The sequence below is a fragment of the Panthera onca genome, chromosome A1 (genome assembly GCF_046562875.1).
Source record: "Panthera onca isolate mPanOnc1 chromosome A1, mPanOnc1 haplotype 2, whole genome shotgun sequence".
In the NCBI taxonomy this organism is placed as follows: Eukaryota; Metazoa; Chordata; class Mammalia; order Carnivora; family Felidae; genus Panthera; species Panthera onca.
This window is the reverse complement of record NC_138339.1, coordinates 228,479,218-228,494,659: the sequence shown is the minus strand read 5'-3', so window position 1 is coordinate 228,494,659 and position 15,442 is coordinate 228,479,218. Positions and strand designations below refer to the sequence as shown.

General features: G+C 44.9%; 1 protein-coding gene across 8 annotated transcripts in view; it reads right to left on the bottom strand.

The window, feature by feature from the left end:
- Positions 1-15,442, bottom strand: part of STARD13 (StAR related lipid transfer domain containing 13) — a 237,322-nt gene that overhangs the window by 16,323 nt on the left and 205,557 nt on the right. For 5 of the 8 annotated variants that reach the window (XM_078433466.2, XM_060637375.3, XM_060637376.3 and 2 more), the window contains exons 5-8: positions 11,020-12,413; positions 9,706-9,876; positions 8,419-8,635; positions 612-810 (exon numbers count right to left, since the gene is read on the bottom strand). In XM_078433466.2, the coding sequence (XP_078289592.1) occupies positions 612-810; positions 8,419-8,635; positions 9,706-9,876; positions 11,020-12,413 (1,981 nt within the window). The remainder of the gene's footprint in view (positions 1-611; positions 811-8,418; positions 8,636-9,705; positions 9,877-11,019; positions 12,414-15,442) is intronic. The other 3 variants (XM_078442332.2, XM_060637377.3, XM_060637378.3) reach the window with 1 other exon arrangement.

Genomic DNA, 15,442 nt, shown 5'->3' with positions numbered 1-15,442 from the left:
GCTTTGAATTTCATATATCCCAAGGAAATGTTTATTTTAAAAAGATAAAATATATTTTTTAATGCTATTCATTTATTTTGAGAGAGAAAGCATAAGCGGGGAAGGGCAGAGAGGGAGGGAGAGAGAATCCCAAGCAGACTCTATGCTGTCAGGGCAGAGCCTGATGCAGAGCCCAAACTCATGAACGGTGAGTTCATGACCTGATTCGAAATCAAGGGTCGGATGATTAGCCCGACTGAGCCACCCAGGCACCTCCAAAATTAAGTAAGTTTATAAAAACATTTATATACCAAATAAATTCCATTGTGTCCCCTTTGCATTTTAAAGTTATTAAAAGTACATCGAAAGTTAGTTTTAGATCTTATGCAAAACCCTACTGAGAAGGAAAACTTTGATGTCAAAAAGGTATTTTCAGACCCGTAAAATATGGCCTGGAGATTTCCATATCAAACTGTGAACAAAGTTTACTTTTGGAAAGAAGTGTAGATGATAACTTTCATATATTTCTTTATGGATTTATGTATTACTTGTACAACAAGCACTCGGTCTGCAGAATGTTTTTACGTGGGTGCGTGCGCATGAGAACAGTGGTCTGCATGGCTTCCACTTACACTGATAGATGTGGAGGAAGGTCTCGCTGAGCTTGTTGGTGAAAAGAGGCTCTGGGAGGTCCCGGAAGAACTGTTTTACCATATCCGCCACATCATAAGCAGATTGGTCCTCATAGCTGACATTCTCAGGGAAGCTCTCGTTCATCTGACGTAATGCATGGATTCGAGATTTCACGCCCGATTTTCGAAAAAGACCCACCTGAAACAAGTCACAGGGACGTGTTAGCGAGGCGACCCTGGCCCCAGTCATTCTCTTCCTAAAGCAAGCAACCTGGGAGTGATGAGAGGGCATGGAACCAGGACCAGAATGAGTAGCAATTGCTTCCGAACTGGTAAAACCGTGAATGATGAGTTTAGTTACTTCGGGCAGTAGTTGAACGCTGACTTCCTCTCCCATAAAATAAAGATAAGAATAATACTCCACCCCACAGGGCGTTCGTGGAGATTAAATGAGAAAATGTGCATGACAGTGTTTTGTAACCTGTAGCCTTCTAACACACTAGATGCTATCATGGAATTCACTTATCCAACAAGCAATGATTAAATACCACCCTATCGCAGGCATATTTACAGTTGCTAGGAGCCATTGGTGAGCAGAGCAGGCCAGACAAAATTCCCTGCTGTCTGGGGTTGACGCTTTAGTGGGGGGTTTTGAAAAAGTTTGGTCAATGGAAGGTTTGGTGGGTCCCAGATAAGCAAGCAGTGCACCTTTGGGGGAGAAGTTCATCGGGAATATGCTCATGAAACAAAATAATACCATAAACATGTATTTTGATTTAAGGGTCTTATTTCTTGTTCTCCTTTGGAACCCCTGTAATCCTCCCTATGTATGTTTCTCATATGATGCTTGGCACCCATTATTCTACCTGGTTACTTATGTGCATAAGCTGTGGCTCTAGTGAGGATCCCTGGGTGGCATTTTTTTCACTTTAAGGCATCGTCTTATGTAGGGCTTAGATTCCTCTTCTCTTTGACATGTAAATGGAGAAATGGAGCAGTAAGGAACCAAGGGGATAATGCTCCTAGTAGGAATGAGTTGAGGTGGAGCAGAGCTCCAGGAGAATGGAGACTCCTGCCAGGGTCGGCAGGTTACACTCTTGGCTCCTCAAGAGGCTCTGCACTCTGGACTTGCCTCTACCCAAGAAATGACTGAATTTCTCTGGGACCCCTGGTTTACAGTGAATTTGCATGTCTGCTATTTTTTTTTTAATGTTCATTTATTTATTTTGAGAGAGAGAGAAAGAGAGTGTGTGCTTGCGTGCACGTGAGCAGGGAAGGGGCAGAGAGAGAAGGAGAGAGAAGATCCCAAGGAGGCTCTGTGCTGTCAGCACGAAGTCCAATGGGGGGGCTGGATGCCACAAACCATGAGATCACGACCGGAGCCGAAATCAAGACGCTTAACCGACTGAGCTCCCCCAGGTGCCCCAGCATGTCAGCTATTTTTAAGTGCCTGTAGGACCCGGAGTTGCTCAAACTCAGTCGTTCATTCAACCCTCAATCTCTACTCTTCTCACTCCTGAAGGGCTCACAGGTTGGCTCACTTCCAAAAAGGTGGGGAGATTTTGAGCAGTCAGACAGGTAAGCAGCCGCACACCGGTCAGCCATGGCTCCTCCTCCCTGAGCCTGGGGAAACTTTCGGGCCATGTCAGCGGCTGCTCCGTGTGCCAGGCCAGGCTTGACCCAAGTTCAGGTGTCTGAGGAAAGCTCTCCTGGTTATTGCTCTAAATGGAGAGCTGTCCTAATTCCTTTAAAGTACAGTGACAGCAAGGGGAGAAGTCTGAGCGATGAGAGAATACTCAGGTTTTGTACACGTCAGCGGAATGGATCGCAGAGGACATCATACGCTGCTACGTTTTGTGGCAATAAAAACCGAATCCTTAGTAACACTTTTTTTGCATTCCCAGGCTTAGCACCCTAATTCCACAGATCAGGAATATTCAGGCATATTGTCACTGAAAACATTAATTGCTTTCCTTTTTATTTCTTAAAGTTTGGAAGGTCTAGAAAATGCAAAACTTCGCCGCACTTAGATGACTGCTTCAAGAATGCAAAGGACATTTATCACCCTCTGGCAACGGCTCCAAACTTCATCAAAGCGCATGAGAAGAAAGCACGTACTGTCGAAAGAAAAATTCAAGGTGTCAGATGAACGATTACTAAAGTGAGGTCCATCCTCAGCCTGGTTACATTCTCGACTTCTCTAGTTCTGGAAGGAGGCCCAGGACGGTGCCACGGGGCTGAGCTCCACGGGAGTTCTCAGAATCGAAGTGCCTGGAGGGTGAATTGTGGAGTATGACTCACAAACATTTATCCTCCTGTGAGTTGGTATCATTCCACCTGAGAATTCCTGTTATTTTCTTAGCAGCAGAGGACTATTGATTGGAATCTATCAAGAATAGAGCAGATAGGTGTTTGTGGGTAAATTACGAGCATCCCGAGTCTTGCTGGCTTCATCTCTGGGTGAGTACCGACGTGCATGTACAAACACATCCCAGCAATGTTTTCCTCGTATTGTTCCGTTTCCAAGTTTCTTTCTAGTTTCAGCAAATATTGTTATTTTAATTATTTTAGACATGTCTGGAGCTCTCCAGCTGCGGGCTCTCAGCTGCTTGTTCTGACTTAGATCTCACAGGATGTCCAGAGGGCAGTCAGGTATTTATTTGTTCTGCCTCAAATTCTGACAATAACCTTCCCATCCCACCCTTATCTTCCAGGGATGTGGGAAATATCTGTGGGATCTGTGGATTTTTGTTGGAAGCACAGAAGGAAATTTCTTTCCTAAACTTAATAAGGAAAAGGTGGTCTGAATTCAGACCAGATTCCAGATGTAGTAGCTCAGGATGGCAGAAGGGAAAGGCAGAAAGAAACCCCAGTCTTCAACCTTAGCCCTACACTGATGAAAAAACTAACCTGGGAGCCACCCTACTTCCTGACTTCTTGTTACAGGAGCTCATGAATTTCCTATTGGGTGTGCCATTTTGGGACTGTCTTCTTCTGTTCCTTGCAGTGGAAAATTCCCAGGACACAGTGACTAGAAGATTCTTCTGATGGTGTAGAGACCCTGAGAATAAGGAGAAGTCCACCTACCTTCATTAAGCAACCATGGCGTCTGGTGTGAGTGACTGGCAATAATCATTTCTTTGAAAAGTTTTCAAAGGAGTGATGAAATTTGCACTTCTGGTGAAAAAAAAATTTTTTTTTTTTTCCGAGTGAAAACAGAGAACCGAAGAAACCATGTTAAAGCTGTCGCTTCTAAGGGCAGCCTTGTCATCACTGTGGATGGGAGGCTGCCCCAGATCCCTCAGCTTCATTATGAGGAAGACCCAAACAGTGTGAAATGTCTTTCATTTGCCTCTGCGCCTGTCACTGCTGGTAGTCACACAGGGCCCCATGCTTGGTTTCATTCTCTGCTGTCACCGTCTTGAAATTCTTAATAAGTTATGAACAAAGAAGCTCAAGTTTTCATTTCGCACGAGGCCTCGCAGGCTCCACAGCAGGTCCTGTTCTCGTGTGCCGCTAAAGCACGGCTCCAACACCCTCTCCAAGACGGGAAGACTAGTGGTCAGCAATGCAGAGTTCATTTCACAAGCATCTTGCATGTGATCTCTCCTTTCACGAGTAAAAGGGTGAGTGGCGAGCGTTCCCTTGGTCCAGTTTTACTTTCCTCTCTTTTGTCTTCCACCTAAAATCCCAGCTGTGAAAAAGCAGACTCAAAGTATAACCTAGAGAGGCCCCAGAGCATCATTTATGTCATCTGAGGTAGACAGCAGGGCCATGATGAACAGGCAGCGCGTACAGGGCACCTGCACTGAGTAGGAAGTGTCTTCCCAGAATAATTGGGCTTCTAAAACTTACTGTTCCATTAGAATGAGAGGTCGGGCATGAGTGCTGCATTAGAATTCAAATTTCATCTAAATAACATTAAATCTCCTACTTGGCATCCTTTTTATGCTAATCCATTCACTACTTAATGATGTTTATCAGGACTTCCATTTCCTCTTCTTCAGAAATGTGCTCAGCTAATGAAGAAAGGTTGGTTTTATGCAGAAAGAGAAAGGTTCCTAAGTACAGGGTGCGGGGGGGGGGGGGGGGGGGGGAGTGGGGGGGGGTGAATGGAGGAGGGGCAGGTTCTGATTCTGAGCACTGCAGGCTTTGCCTCTCCTCTCCCTGCGGTGGCTTCACATTCATCAGGATGGGCATAACCTGTGCTTCTGTGCGCCACTGATTTAGGGCAGAAATAAAAGCTCAGCCAACAAAGCAAGGCTCCTCTCACACACTGCTATGTCTGAATACAAATGGTTCAGAATTGAAGGCTGAACTTCCTTATTTCATCTATGGGCAGCTGCAAGGGTGAAAATGGATACACTGTGTTTCATCATCTATAAACTGTTCTGCACTTGGGAGTGTAGGAGGGGAAATGTTGGCAATGTTTCAGGGCCCCGGGGGGCTGCGCTCAACTGTTGGTGATGAATGCTTATGTTTGAGGTGAATGCTTAGCATGAGGAAAAGGGGTCTAGCTCATGGTAGGAGCCTCCTTCCCCGGGGTCCAGGGCAAAGCCTTGGGAGAGTCTTGGATGGTGGTTCAAGGGAACCATGTGAAGGGAGGCAGCACAGAAGCCAGTTAGAGAAAGGATGTTCTGGATGCTCTGGTTTCCTATGACTCAGGGGCTGAGATCTCAAGATCCTGTGCAGACCTAAAACTTTTCGGTTCTAAGGAGGTGCTACTGGTGAAGAAGGAACAGTCTAGAGTGATGCATGTTCCTTCCCTCTTACTCTTGTCTCCTCTTTCTTTACTGATTCATTCACTTTTATGTGCTTTTGTTTGCTCTTAGAGTCTCTAGAATAGTCTTCCTTTTAAGCCTGGTTTTAATTTTCCATGTGTTTGTCTGGTTTTCCCTTGTGCCCTTGTTATCGCCACCTTCCTTCTTCACCGGGACCAGAGTGGGGGGGGGGGGAGTCTCTGTGTGCTTTCCACACTCTGTGATGGTGAAGGGGAGGGACTTACAAGGTGGGGAGCCCTGCAGGTGTGGAGGGCTTCATGAAGTCCTAACTGGCTCTGGGGAAAGTCCCGTTGACATCTTATGGATTCTTACTTTTGACTGATACAAGAGAGGGTTGCCTCATTCATTTTGGTTACATTTATAATCGGTATTTATGTCCTCGAAATCAGTCTTTTGCCCACAATGGTTTGCCAGCACACTGTTTTCTCAGTAAGGCATTCTTCCAGATTTAAAACACAGTTAGAGGCTTGATATGGAGACCGGGAATAAGCCAGTGAGCCAGGATTGAGGAGATTTTGGTGCCCACCATCCTTCTCTCGATTTGTATGACTTTTCCTTCAGATAGGAGACTAGACCCAGTAACAGTGGTCTTACTGATGTCATCCATGATTCAGAATCTACAGGGGTCCTGAGTAGTTTCCAGTCTACACTAAAGGAGTGAGTAGAACAGTGGTACTGTAATTCATTTACTCCCATCCAACTTTGTTCAAGAAAGAATTCAAGGTGACCTATAATGATCTCTAAAATGTATAAGGTACAATTAAATTAAAGATAAAAGATAAGAAAATTTGAGCAAAAGGAAAATAAAGATGAAAAGGGCAGCCAGAAATGAGGTGGACGTACAAAATTCATGCCAAATATTTACATATATTTACTACAGGCAGAATATACATTTGGCTCTGATCATTCTAGGAGCTAATATAGAGAGGAAAAAATACCCAGTTGTTTTTAATATTAAAAAAGCTAAACAAACAGACTCATCATCCAAAAGAAACACAATGCTTTCAGGTGTTGGGGCCAGAAAAAGATTCTTCCATTATCACAGGAAGGCTATCACCTCATGTAATAACCAACATCATCGACAAACAAAGGGTATGATGCACAAAGAGAATGATGCATTCATCAATGAGTTGTTTAGGGCTATTTCTCAAAGTGTCCCTTGATGCTGGAGATGGCATCACCCTAGATCCACGGGGACAAGCAATTCTAACAGGTGACAGCAGAGTGGAGTTTTTAAAAACCTGGACTCTGGAGTTGGCTTTTCAAGCGAGTGTTGGCTCCACCATTGCCACCTGGGGGACAACCCCACCCAGGGTGGATATGGCATTAAATGAGGCAGTGAAGGTAAAACACTCAGTATGATGCCGAGAACATGCTTGGCATCAAGAAATGTTACTATTATTGAGCCAATTGCATAGATGGATTGCATTTGCTTTAGGTATTCCTGAACAAACACTGTTTTCCCTTGATAGAGCTTTTGCTGAGAAGCATTCACTGGCCATGCATTAGAATGTCTAGAACAAAATATTTTTTGCTCTTGGGAAGGCAGAGCCAAAAACTCTAAGGAAATTAGCCAAGAGGAGGGACGCGTCTCATAAACCCTTAGGAAAACTGAGAAGCTTGGAAAAACAGGTGTCTGAAAAAAAGGTTACCCTCCACAAAACACAATCTTGGGTTTTGCGATATTCATAGATGATCCACCTTTGATTGGTGTGCAGTTTGGTAAAAGCTCTAAAATTAAAAAAAATAATAATAATGCTTAAGTAACTGGATTCACTGGTTTGCTCTATTCAGATGTTATTCACAAGTCAGTTAATGCTGGGGTATCTGCTGAGCACCACAGTTATAGAAAAGTGGTCTGTTTCCCTTCTTTCTGAGAAATACCAGGGAAGCTACTAAAGCCATTTCTCAAAACAAAATAGTCCTCACCATGACAGTAACAGCAGCCACTCCTGCCCTCCACTATGCCATCGAAATAAATGGAAGAAATGTGTACTTGTACATTCTCTAACTTAGGAGTGGGGAGGCAAAAAGGGGATCATGCATCATATGAAGAAGTTACTCCTATTAGCTCCATTGAAAAGTGGTACCTGATTCATCAAGAGACCATCCTGATTCTGACTGCGATCTCAGTTTTGGGGTAGTTACAAGCATAAGTAGCCAGGATCTGTGAGTTCATGTAGCTCAGCTCATTCCTATTCACTGAGGCCAAGGCCAAGGGTAAATCATTAAAAGGTGCAAATAATCTCAGGTGGGCATGGATTATTCACATGGTATTAAAGGGTATGATGCACAAAAGCCACTGTAGAAGACTTACCTGAAAATACCCCCACTACTCCAGGGTGTAATTTATCAAGTGGGAATATGGCTCTTTTGGGGGGCAGGATATTTAAGAAACTAATGGGTATTAGTTTGGAGGAGCAACGGGTTGGCCTAGTAAATTACAGACTGGAATGCACTCTGGGTCCAATCATAGGCCACCATTATGGCGGTTCCCAAACAGTCCTGGAGACAGAAATCGATCTCTGAATATTTTATTTAGCATTTTAATCAACTCTACAGGATGAGGGGATATTTGACTTAGCTGACATCATTTTCAACATTTACTTGCACATTTAAAAAGAAATAAATTAATTCATCTTTGGTTTAAGTTTTCCTGGTCATGGTGCTGAAGGAATGATGGAAAGGGGTGAAACCATGCTGTGAAAACAGTGGCGGCAGTCGGCCAATAATTAAAAGGAAATGCAGTGTAAAGCATAACTCCCAGTTTCTGGGGAATGTAAATTTGCCAGCACAGGTAGAAGCTATTAACATGAATTTTCACTCAGGACCTCATTCAAGTTGCCAGTGAGGAAATACCTTCAAATAGCTTGATAAGGATGTAACCTGGTCAAATTCAATGCTGACACATAAAGATCACAGTGCCTTTTCTGTTTGGTGAGGCACGTCTTATCTGATACTGGAGGGATCGGACTTGGTCCGGCATTCCATAAATGCACGCCTGTGTTTGGGATGTCCAACCATACCTGATCGAGGCAGTTGTTACGCAGGTATCTGAGTGCTTGCTGAATACTCTGAGGCAGGGGCTGTCCCGTTCTCTGCACGTGAACTATGAGGGGAACACCAAAGACAGTCTTGTCTTTGTAATCAGGAACTTTCATCCTCTTCATGAACTTTGGAACTGACCTAGAATTCACAGAAACCAGGTCACGCGAGCCTCTTGGGGCAGCCTGTGGGGAGAGGCTGTGAAAGCAAGCAAGAGGGAAGCCAAGCTTTTGTTGGAACAACCAACAGACACAGGGGGAATTCAACATCTCTCCCTTAATGAATCACATTACATGGAAATACTGTGTGTGCCCCTTGCCTATGTTAGATGTCTAACTATTAAACTGCATGATTCATGTTAGCGGGATGGATTTATGGCTCTGTTTTCAAGTCAAGTGGACAACCTTCCAGTTTAATTGTGAATGACACTTACTGTCCCCAGTAAGACAGAAGAAATTTAAAAACTATGAGAAGAGGAAATTTAGTTGGGGTTGGGGGAGAAAGGAGGGGAGAGATGATGAAGCACTTCTTGGCTACATTCTTACTTTTCTACAACCGGTCGAACTTTTTAAAGGAAATTTTAATACAAGCATATATTGATTTGACTCTGCAATTTATAACTTCCTAAAATATTTTTATAAAGGCACTTTCGATCCTTCTCTATACATAATATATAACATAAGACGATTAATGACATATTTTATATTTTTTCAAATCCATCAACTCATCTAAAATAGGGACTTACTTAAGGTTTCAACACATGCTTTTGTCAGTTCCTTACTATAAAGGTTTACTGCATATTCTTGTTCTTATTTGCCAGTGTGGTAAACGCAGAAATGTAGTTGAAGAATCAAATGCTCTTTGAATGAATCAACGCTCTAAGTGTTGAGCTCTGCCCTGCTCCAGAAGGTACGAGTGACAGCTGTTTCTTTGCAAGCTGCCAGAATTATTTTATGGCCAGTTTATTTTTAATTCCTCTGTTCACTATTAATCACCCTTTGCTGGTCTTTGTTTCCTTCTTGGAGCCTGACTGCTTTCCCTGGAAACTAACAAGAGAGCTACAGATAAAGCAATGCTTCCTGCAGGCGACATCACGTCCCCGCTGCAGCAGCACAGAAGGCAGACAGTAAGGCAGAGCTCCGGCATGGTTTCCAGGAGATCGGAACGAATGGCTTCTTCAGAAATCAGAACTTAAATACTGAAGCTTTGGCAACTGTGTACTTAGCTCTCGAACAAACGATCCCCTCCTAAGTGACCACACTACGCACCACGTCCAGCCGTGTTTATTGGACAGGGAGTACTTCTCCATGATGGCCGTGAGGCGAAGCAGTGAGAAACGCTGGAGCAGGTTCAGCTGGCCGGCTGTCTGGTTGCTGATGTGGGGTGCCGTGGACGGCTGAGGCTGGTGCGAGAGCTGGAAACTATTCCATCGGAGTCGCCTTTACCGGAAAGACCATCAGAGAAGCCAGTCACAAAGTGGATATGTCATTGGAAAACACAGGATGTTACTAACTTTTAAGTAGCTAATCAAAATAGTTTTCGAGCCAAGAAAATCACAAAGCAAATGGAACAGGAGACGCCAATGTACAGAATGAACAGAAGAAACCTTTTTTTTTTTTTCAAGTCTGATAATGAAAAAGGTCATTCTCTGTTTTGTTGGGAGGTTTTAAATAAGTGACATAATACATTTTATTTGTTTGTTTATTCCTAAATTTGCTCCCAAAGTGTTGAAAGCGGCTGAGACGGTGTATGTATAAGTGTGTGTGGAGGGAGAGAGAGACGCAGACAGAGAGCTCGAGACGGAAAGTGAGATGTGGAATGTTCCGGAACCGTAGAACATTTCACACTGCCGTCCTGTCTGCATTCTAACTCTCCTTTGCTGTGGAGGTGGAACCTGAAGGTGTTCCATCCAGGCACAGATGAAGACGCACCCCTGAAGTGACAACACATTAGGGAACCCCAAGACACATGTCTGTCTCAACAAGAGCCCAGCGGCAGGTACAGTATTACTGTTTCTACTGCTTTAAGCTCTTCCGGGCCCATTTTTCAAGGGTGCTTCTGAAATGCTCTTTGTAAAACAGCTTTAATGTACCCTGTAATGGGCATTTTTTAAAGCCAAAATAAACTTGTGAAGTATGCACCCTTGAGTCTCAGAAATTTATCATAGGATTAAAAAAAAAAAAAAGTTTAAAATTTGAGGTGGAGCTGTTTAATTAATACTGCAGCAAGGACACGGGAAGTACCTGGGGCTCCCTTACCAGTGATCCCTGATGGTGCCTAGCATAATGCTTTCAATGTATACTCACCATATATATATATATATATATATATATATATATATATATATATATATTTAGTAAAACTGAGATTGAATTAAAGGATAAACACTCAGAGAAATGAATGTGAGTTGACACGGATTCAATCCCCATAATATTTGTCACAAAAGATATACTTGTGTTCGAATAGCCTAATCCTGTGTATCACCTCAAACAGGGTCAGGCATTTAGTATGTGCTCTTTAAACGTTTCTTAAATAAAGACACCATAATTATTACGAGACGGATTGAAAATCATGCCACCAACCTGTTTGGCCTGGTCAGAGAGGCCCCTACACCAGAATCCCTCCTTTCCCTGACCCCAGTGGCCTCCGACTCATTAAGAGATGCTCTGTCCACATCGCTGGGTGTTGTCCGACCTTCTGAGACTGAGTTGCCTTCGAAATCTAAGGTGATCTGATTAGGCGATGGAAAGGGGCATAATCCAGATTCTGCAACCAGTGCGTCGTGTGTTTGCAGCTCAGGCAAGACGTTCTTTGACCAGTCATCCACTACCTCCTGGAGCCCATTGACATGGTGCAAGATGTCATCTAAATGAGGGAAGAGGTCATCTTTCTCCAAGTCCAAAAGGTCTCCCGTGCTGGCGTACAAATGGGAGCCCGGGACGTTGTCGTAGATGCTGACTCTACTTGCCCTGTGGCAGGACGCCATGAGTCTGGGCTCCCCGGCACCAGGGCCCTGCTGTCTGCCCAGGGAGATGCTACCGGTCCTCCAGTTAACCCCATTGCTACCGTCTGTGGGCGAGAGGCTCTCGATAGAGAGTGCCTTGGGGAACGTTCCTGGTTTGTGATCCTTGGGAATATGCACTACCAAGTTCTCCTGGGAATGGAACTCGTGTGCGTGGTTCTGGTCGCCTGTGTCCCGCGGTGCCGTCCCGGCCAGCACGTCCAGGTCTTCCAAGTACATGCCCCCGCGCTTGTTGGCCTCCTGGCTTTTCCGTTCCTTGGGGCCGGGCGTGCTCACCCCGCTACCACTGTTTAACGACTGGCTGCTTTCCCCGCTCCATTTGCCGGAGCTCAGGAGCCCTCTGGTGCAGGCAGCGGGGGGCGAGCTCTGGAGATCCCCGTTCGGGATGGGGACGCACTGCATGGCCTTGAAGGCCTCTGGCTCCTGTTGCAGCACGGGCCCGCTGATCACCAAGCCCCCGGTCCGCCCCGGCCCCTTATGCCTTCCGTGCGCTCCCTTCCCTCGGAGTGTCTCCATACGTTTCAAAAATGATTTGGCTCTGGTCCTGGTGGGTTTCTCATTCTTTGGGTGGAGGGGGTAGCTGAGAACGTCTCTGGGGGACTGTGGGAGGCTGCCGCTGACGAACGTGGCGTCCAGCATGACTGGGCTGTCGGGGCAGGACTGGCCGGGGCAGTCGAACGGCTCGCGGCCCGAGCTGTGGCTGCCCGGCTGGCCGCGACCGTCACTCCCTCCGCTGCTCTCACTGTGAATGGAGCAGACCTCGGGCTCGCTCAGGTCTGTGAGGACACTTTCACTGCTGGTGGTGTTCCTCATCCTAATGTCTCCCGATGACCCATTCCTGTCTCCTCCGGGGAACAGTGTGTGCAGGTCGTCCACGCGAGACCACCGGCGGCTGGTTCTTTGGAAAGTCCATTTGTTGCTGATGCAGAGATCTTCCTCATCTGAGTCGTCACCCTGAAAAACATTACAGATGACGCTCGCTTCCAGGAAGCATGGATGCAGTGGGAAACAGGGTGAGCACAGAGGCACGGTACTCCCTCTCTTTTCCCTTCCTTCCACGTGTGCCCTCTGGCTGTCCCACGGTCCTTCCACCATCTTTCATTGTCCCCCACACCCTCCTCCTCCCTTGTGCCTACAGGATCTCTTCTCAACCTGCTGAGCTTTCTTCCTTTTAATTTTCATAGAGGTTCTGAGTCCTTCCTTCCTCTCTGAGAAGTTTTCCTTGACTGATTACGAAGAGGTGTAATTACCATCTGACTAGACATCTAAATATAAAACACCTGCAGCTCTCTTTTTCAGAAACTTAATCCTGCCATCAAAGGCACCGACTTCTTTCCTGAAACCTCTTCACTGAGCCCCAGGACCATAGTTCCAGCTTCCCTCCTCTTTTTTTTTTAATTTTTAAAAATGTTTTTATTTTTGAGAGAGAGAGAGAAGGGGGGGGGGGAGAGTGGGGGAGGGGCAGAGAGAGAGGGAGACACAGAATCTGAAGCAGGGTCCAGGCTCTGAGCTGTAGGCACAGAGTGTGATGTGGGGCTCTAACCCGTGAACCGTTAGATCATGACCTGAGCCGAAGTCGGACACTTAACCGACTGAGCCATCCAGGCGCCCCTCCAGCCTCCCTCTTCTGAACTTCAGAGTCAATCTATCTCAAAAGTAACACTCCTTACCTTAGTCTCCCAAATCTGATTCTTACCATGTATTCCCTGTGCAAATTAATGCCAAAATTATCCACTGAATTCCTCTAGGTAGAAACTTGGGAGCCATTACAGAGATCACTAGTTGAGGAGAGTCCAATCCAGCCGGCTCTGCTTGGCCAGCCTGCTTGTTTTTGATCAACTCTGAATCTAAATGCCTTTTCGCAGGACATGCATTGCCGGGCAGCTGAACCCCCAGTGCTCTGCCCTGACTCACACTCTGCACCTCACACACTTCTTTTTCCTGTCTGGGTGCTGCCTGAGTAGAAACCCCCCGAGAGATGAGAGTTTGGGCTCCTTGAGGCCAGAGATGTCCTCGTTTACCTTTGCCAGCCCTTGTGGCCCAGGACAGACCTGGACCTAGGGCAAAAAATAATAATTTCCCTCCAAGATGAGTGGATTCATCAGCTTCTTCCCCCTCCTCATCCTGCATGTTACCAAGACCCAACTCTGAAATGACTTTCAAATCCGTTCCCTCCTTCACATCTTCCCTCTCATTCCCTTTGTGTAGGCCCTTGGCACCTCTGTCTGGGTCCGTTACAGTAAAAGCCTGGCTAGAATCCTTGTCTCCAGCGTCTTTCCCATCTAAACAGCTTTCCACAGTGTAATCCAAATATGATCATGTAATTTTCCAGCTTCAAAGCCTTCAGCTTCCCTTGGCCTTCCTAGAAGTCTTTAGCACGGCCATTCAAAGCCCTTTCAACCGGCCTGCAGTGTACTGTTCTTGCCTCACTTTAGTTGTGCCTCCCAGTTTCCCCGCTCCCTGGCCCATTCTCTTCAAAGCCTTCCCTCACCGCTCCAAGGCAATGACTACTTCCCGCCCAGAGCTCCTACAGCATTTGGGTTAGATCTGTGTTGTAGCACTTACTCTAATGAGAACTTGAGCTCATGCTGCTCGAATCCACTCTCAGTCGTTAGACGTAAGCTCATCAAGAGAAGGGCTTGTGTATCTGTGTCTTAATCATATTTATAACCTCTCCAACGTCAAGCACATAGTAACTGCTCAATACTGTTTTGTTATTTGAATTAAATTTATTTTACTTTGACATCTGGTTCTAAGACTTGGTTCCAAATTCTAGTAGTACCATTTAAGAGTTTAGGTGATTGCTTGCAAATTGCTTCTTCTCTCCAGTTTCCATCAACTCATGAAATGGTACTAAAAACAGGTTCTGCCTCATGGGTGTGCTGAGGGAGCTAAATGAAATAATGCATTTAGTAGGCCCTCATTGAGGAGTATTTGTTATTTTCCAGTGTTGGCTAAATTGCTTATCTACTTATTGTCTATCTAAGAAGATTGCTTACCTATCTTTTTACATATCTAATGTCTACTTTAACCCCCCTTAACTTTGCGATATATTCTCCTTTCAAGAAAAAGTAAATAGATGCTCAGGCAATAAATATTGCCATCTCCCTATTCTCACTTATTTCTTGAAAATCTAGATTCACATGGGCTGGACTAACTGACAAATTTGAACATTCACGTACAGCGGTTACATTCACATACGGTAGAAGGTGGAAGAAAGTAAAAACTAAGGTACTAATGGAGAATTCCATTGCTTTGGGATCACAGTGGGAAATTAGCTTTGAGTTTAAAAAAAGTTATATAAAGCTTTGGCAAAAGAGTTTAAAAAGATGTACACGTAGGAAAAAAGGAAAGGGTCTCGGATGATGAATCAAAGTTATACTTTCTTTATAGCATTTTAGAGTTCTCTTTTTCTGTGATTGATACACAGTAAGACATGGCATTTGAGAGCCACTTATGTATCAGGCACCATAAAGGTTGAAGGGTGAGCTCACTGGATTTTCAGATCACATTTCAGGAAGCTAGTGAAAAGAAGCTGATATTAAGTTAGCATTCTGAAAAAGCCCTTTCAGCAAATACGTTTTGAGAAGGCAAAGAAAGGATATATTTTTAAAGAAAATGTATATATTTTAAATAGAAATTACGATATTTAGCGTGGGCTCCAATGATGTCTCTCAAGTTAGCCCAAACTCGGTTACTGATGCTGGAAAACCACATACGAGTTGGATAAGGATTCCTTTATTTTGGTCAAGAAAAGATGCCAAGCTGGGCACTGTGGACTGGCAATGGAAAGCTTGCCCCCGTCTGCTAGACTCTAAGGGTTTATTATACTAGCTTTGGGCAACAGGAGGGTATTTACAATCCAACCAAGGCATGTGAAAAAGTGGTGAACTCCTGGAAAACACGGCCAGCAGTTCAGGGAAATTTTGCAGTATTTAGATCTTTTGAACCCAAACAAACAAATGAAAACCAAAGCAAAAAAA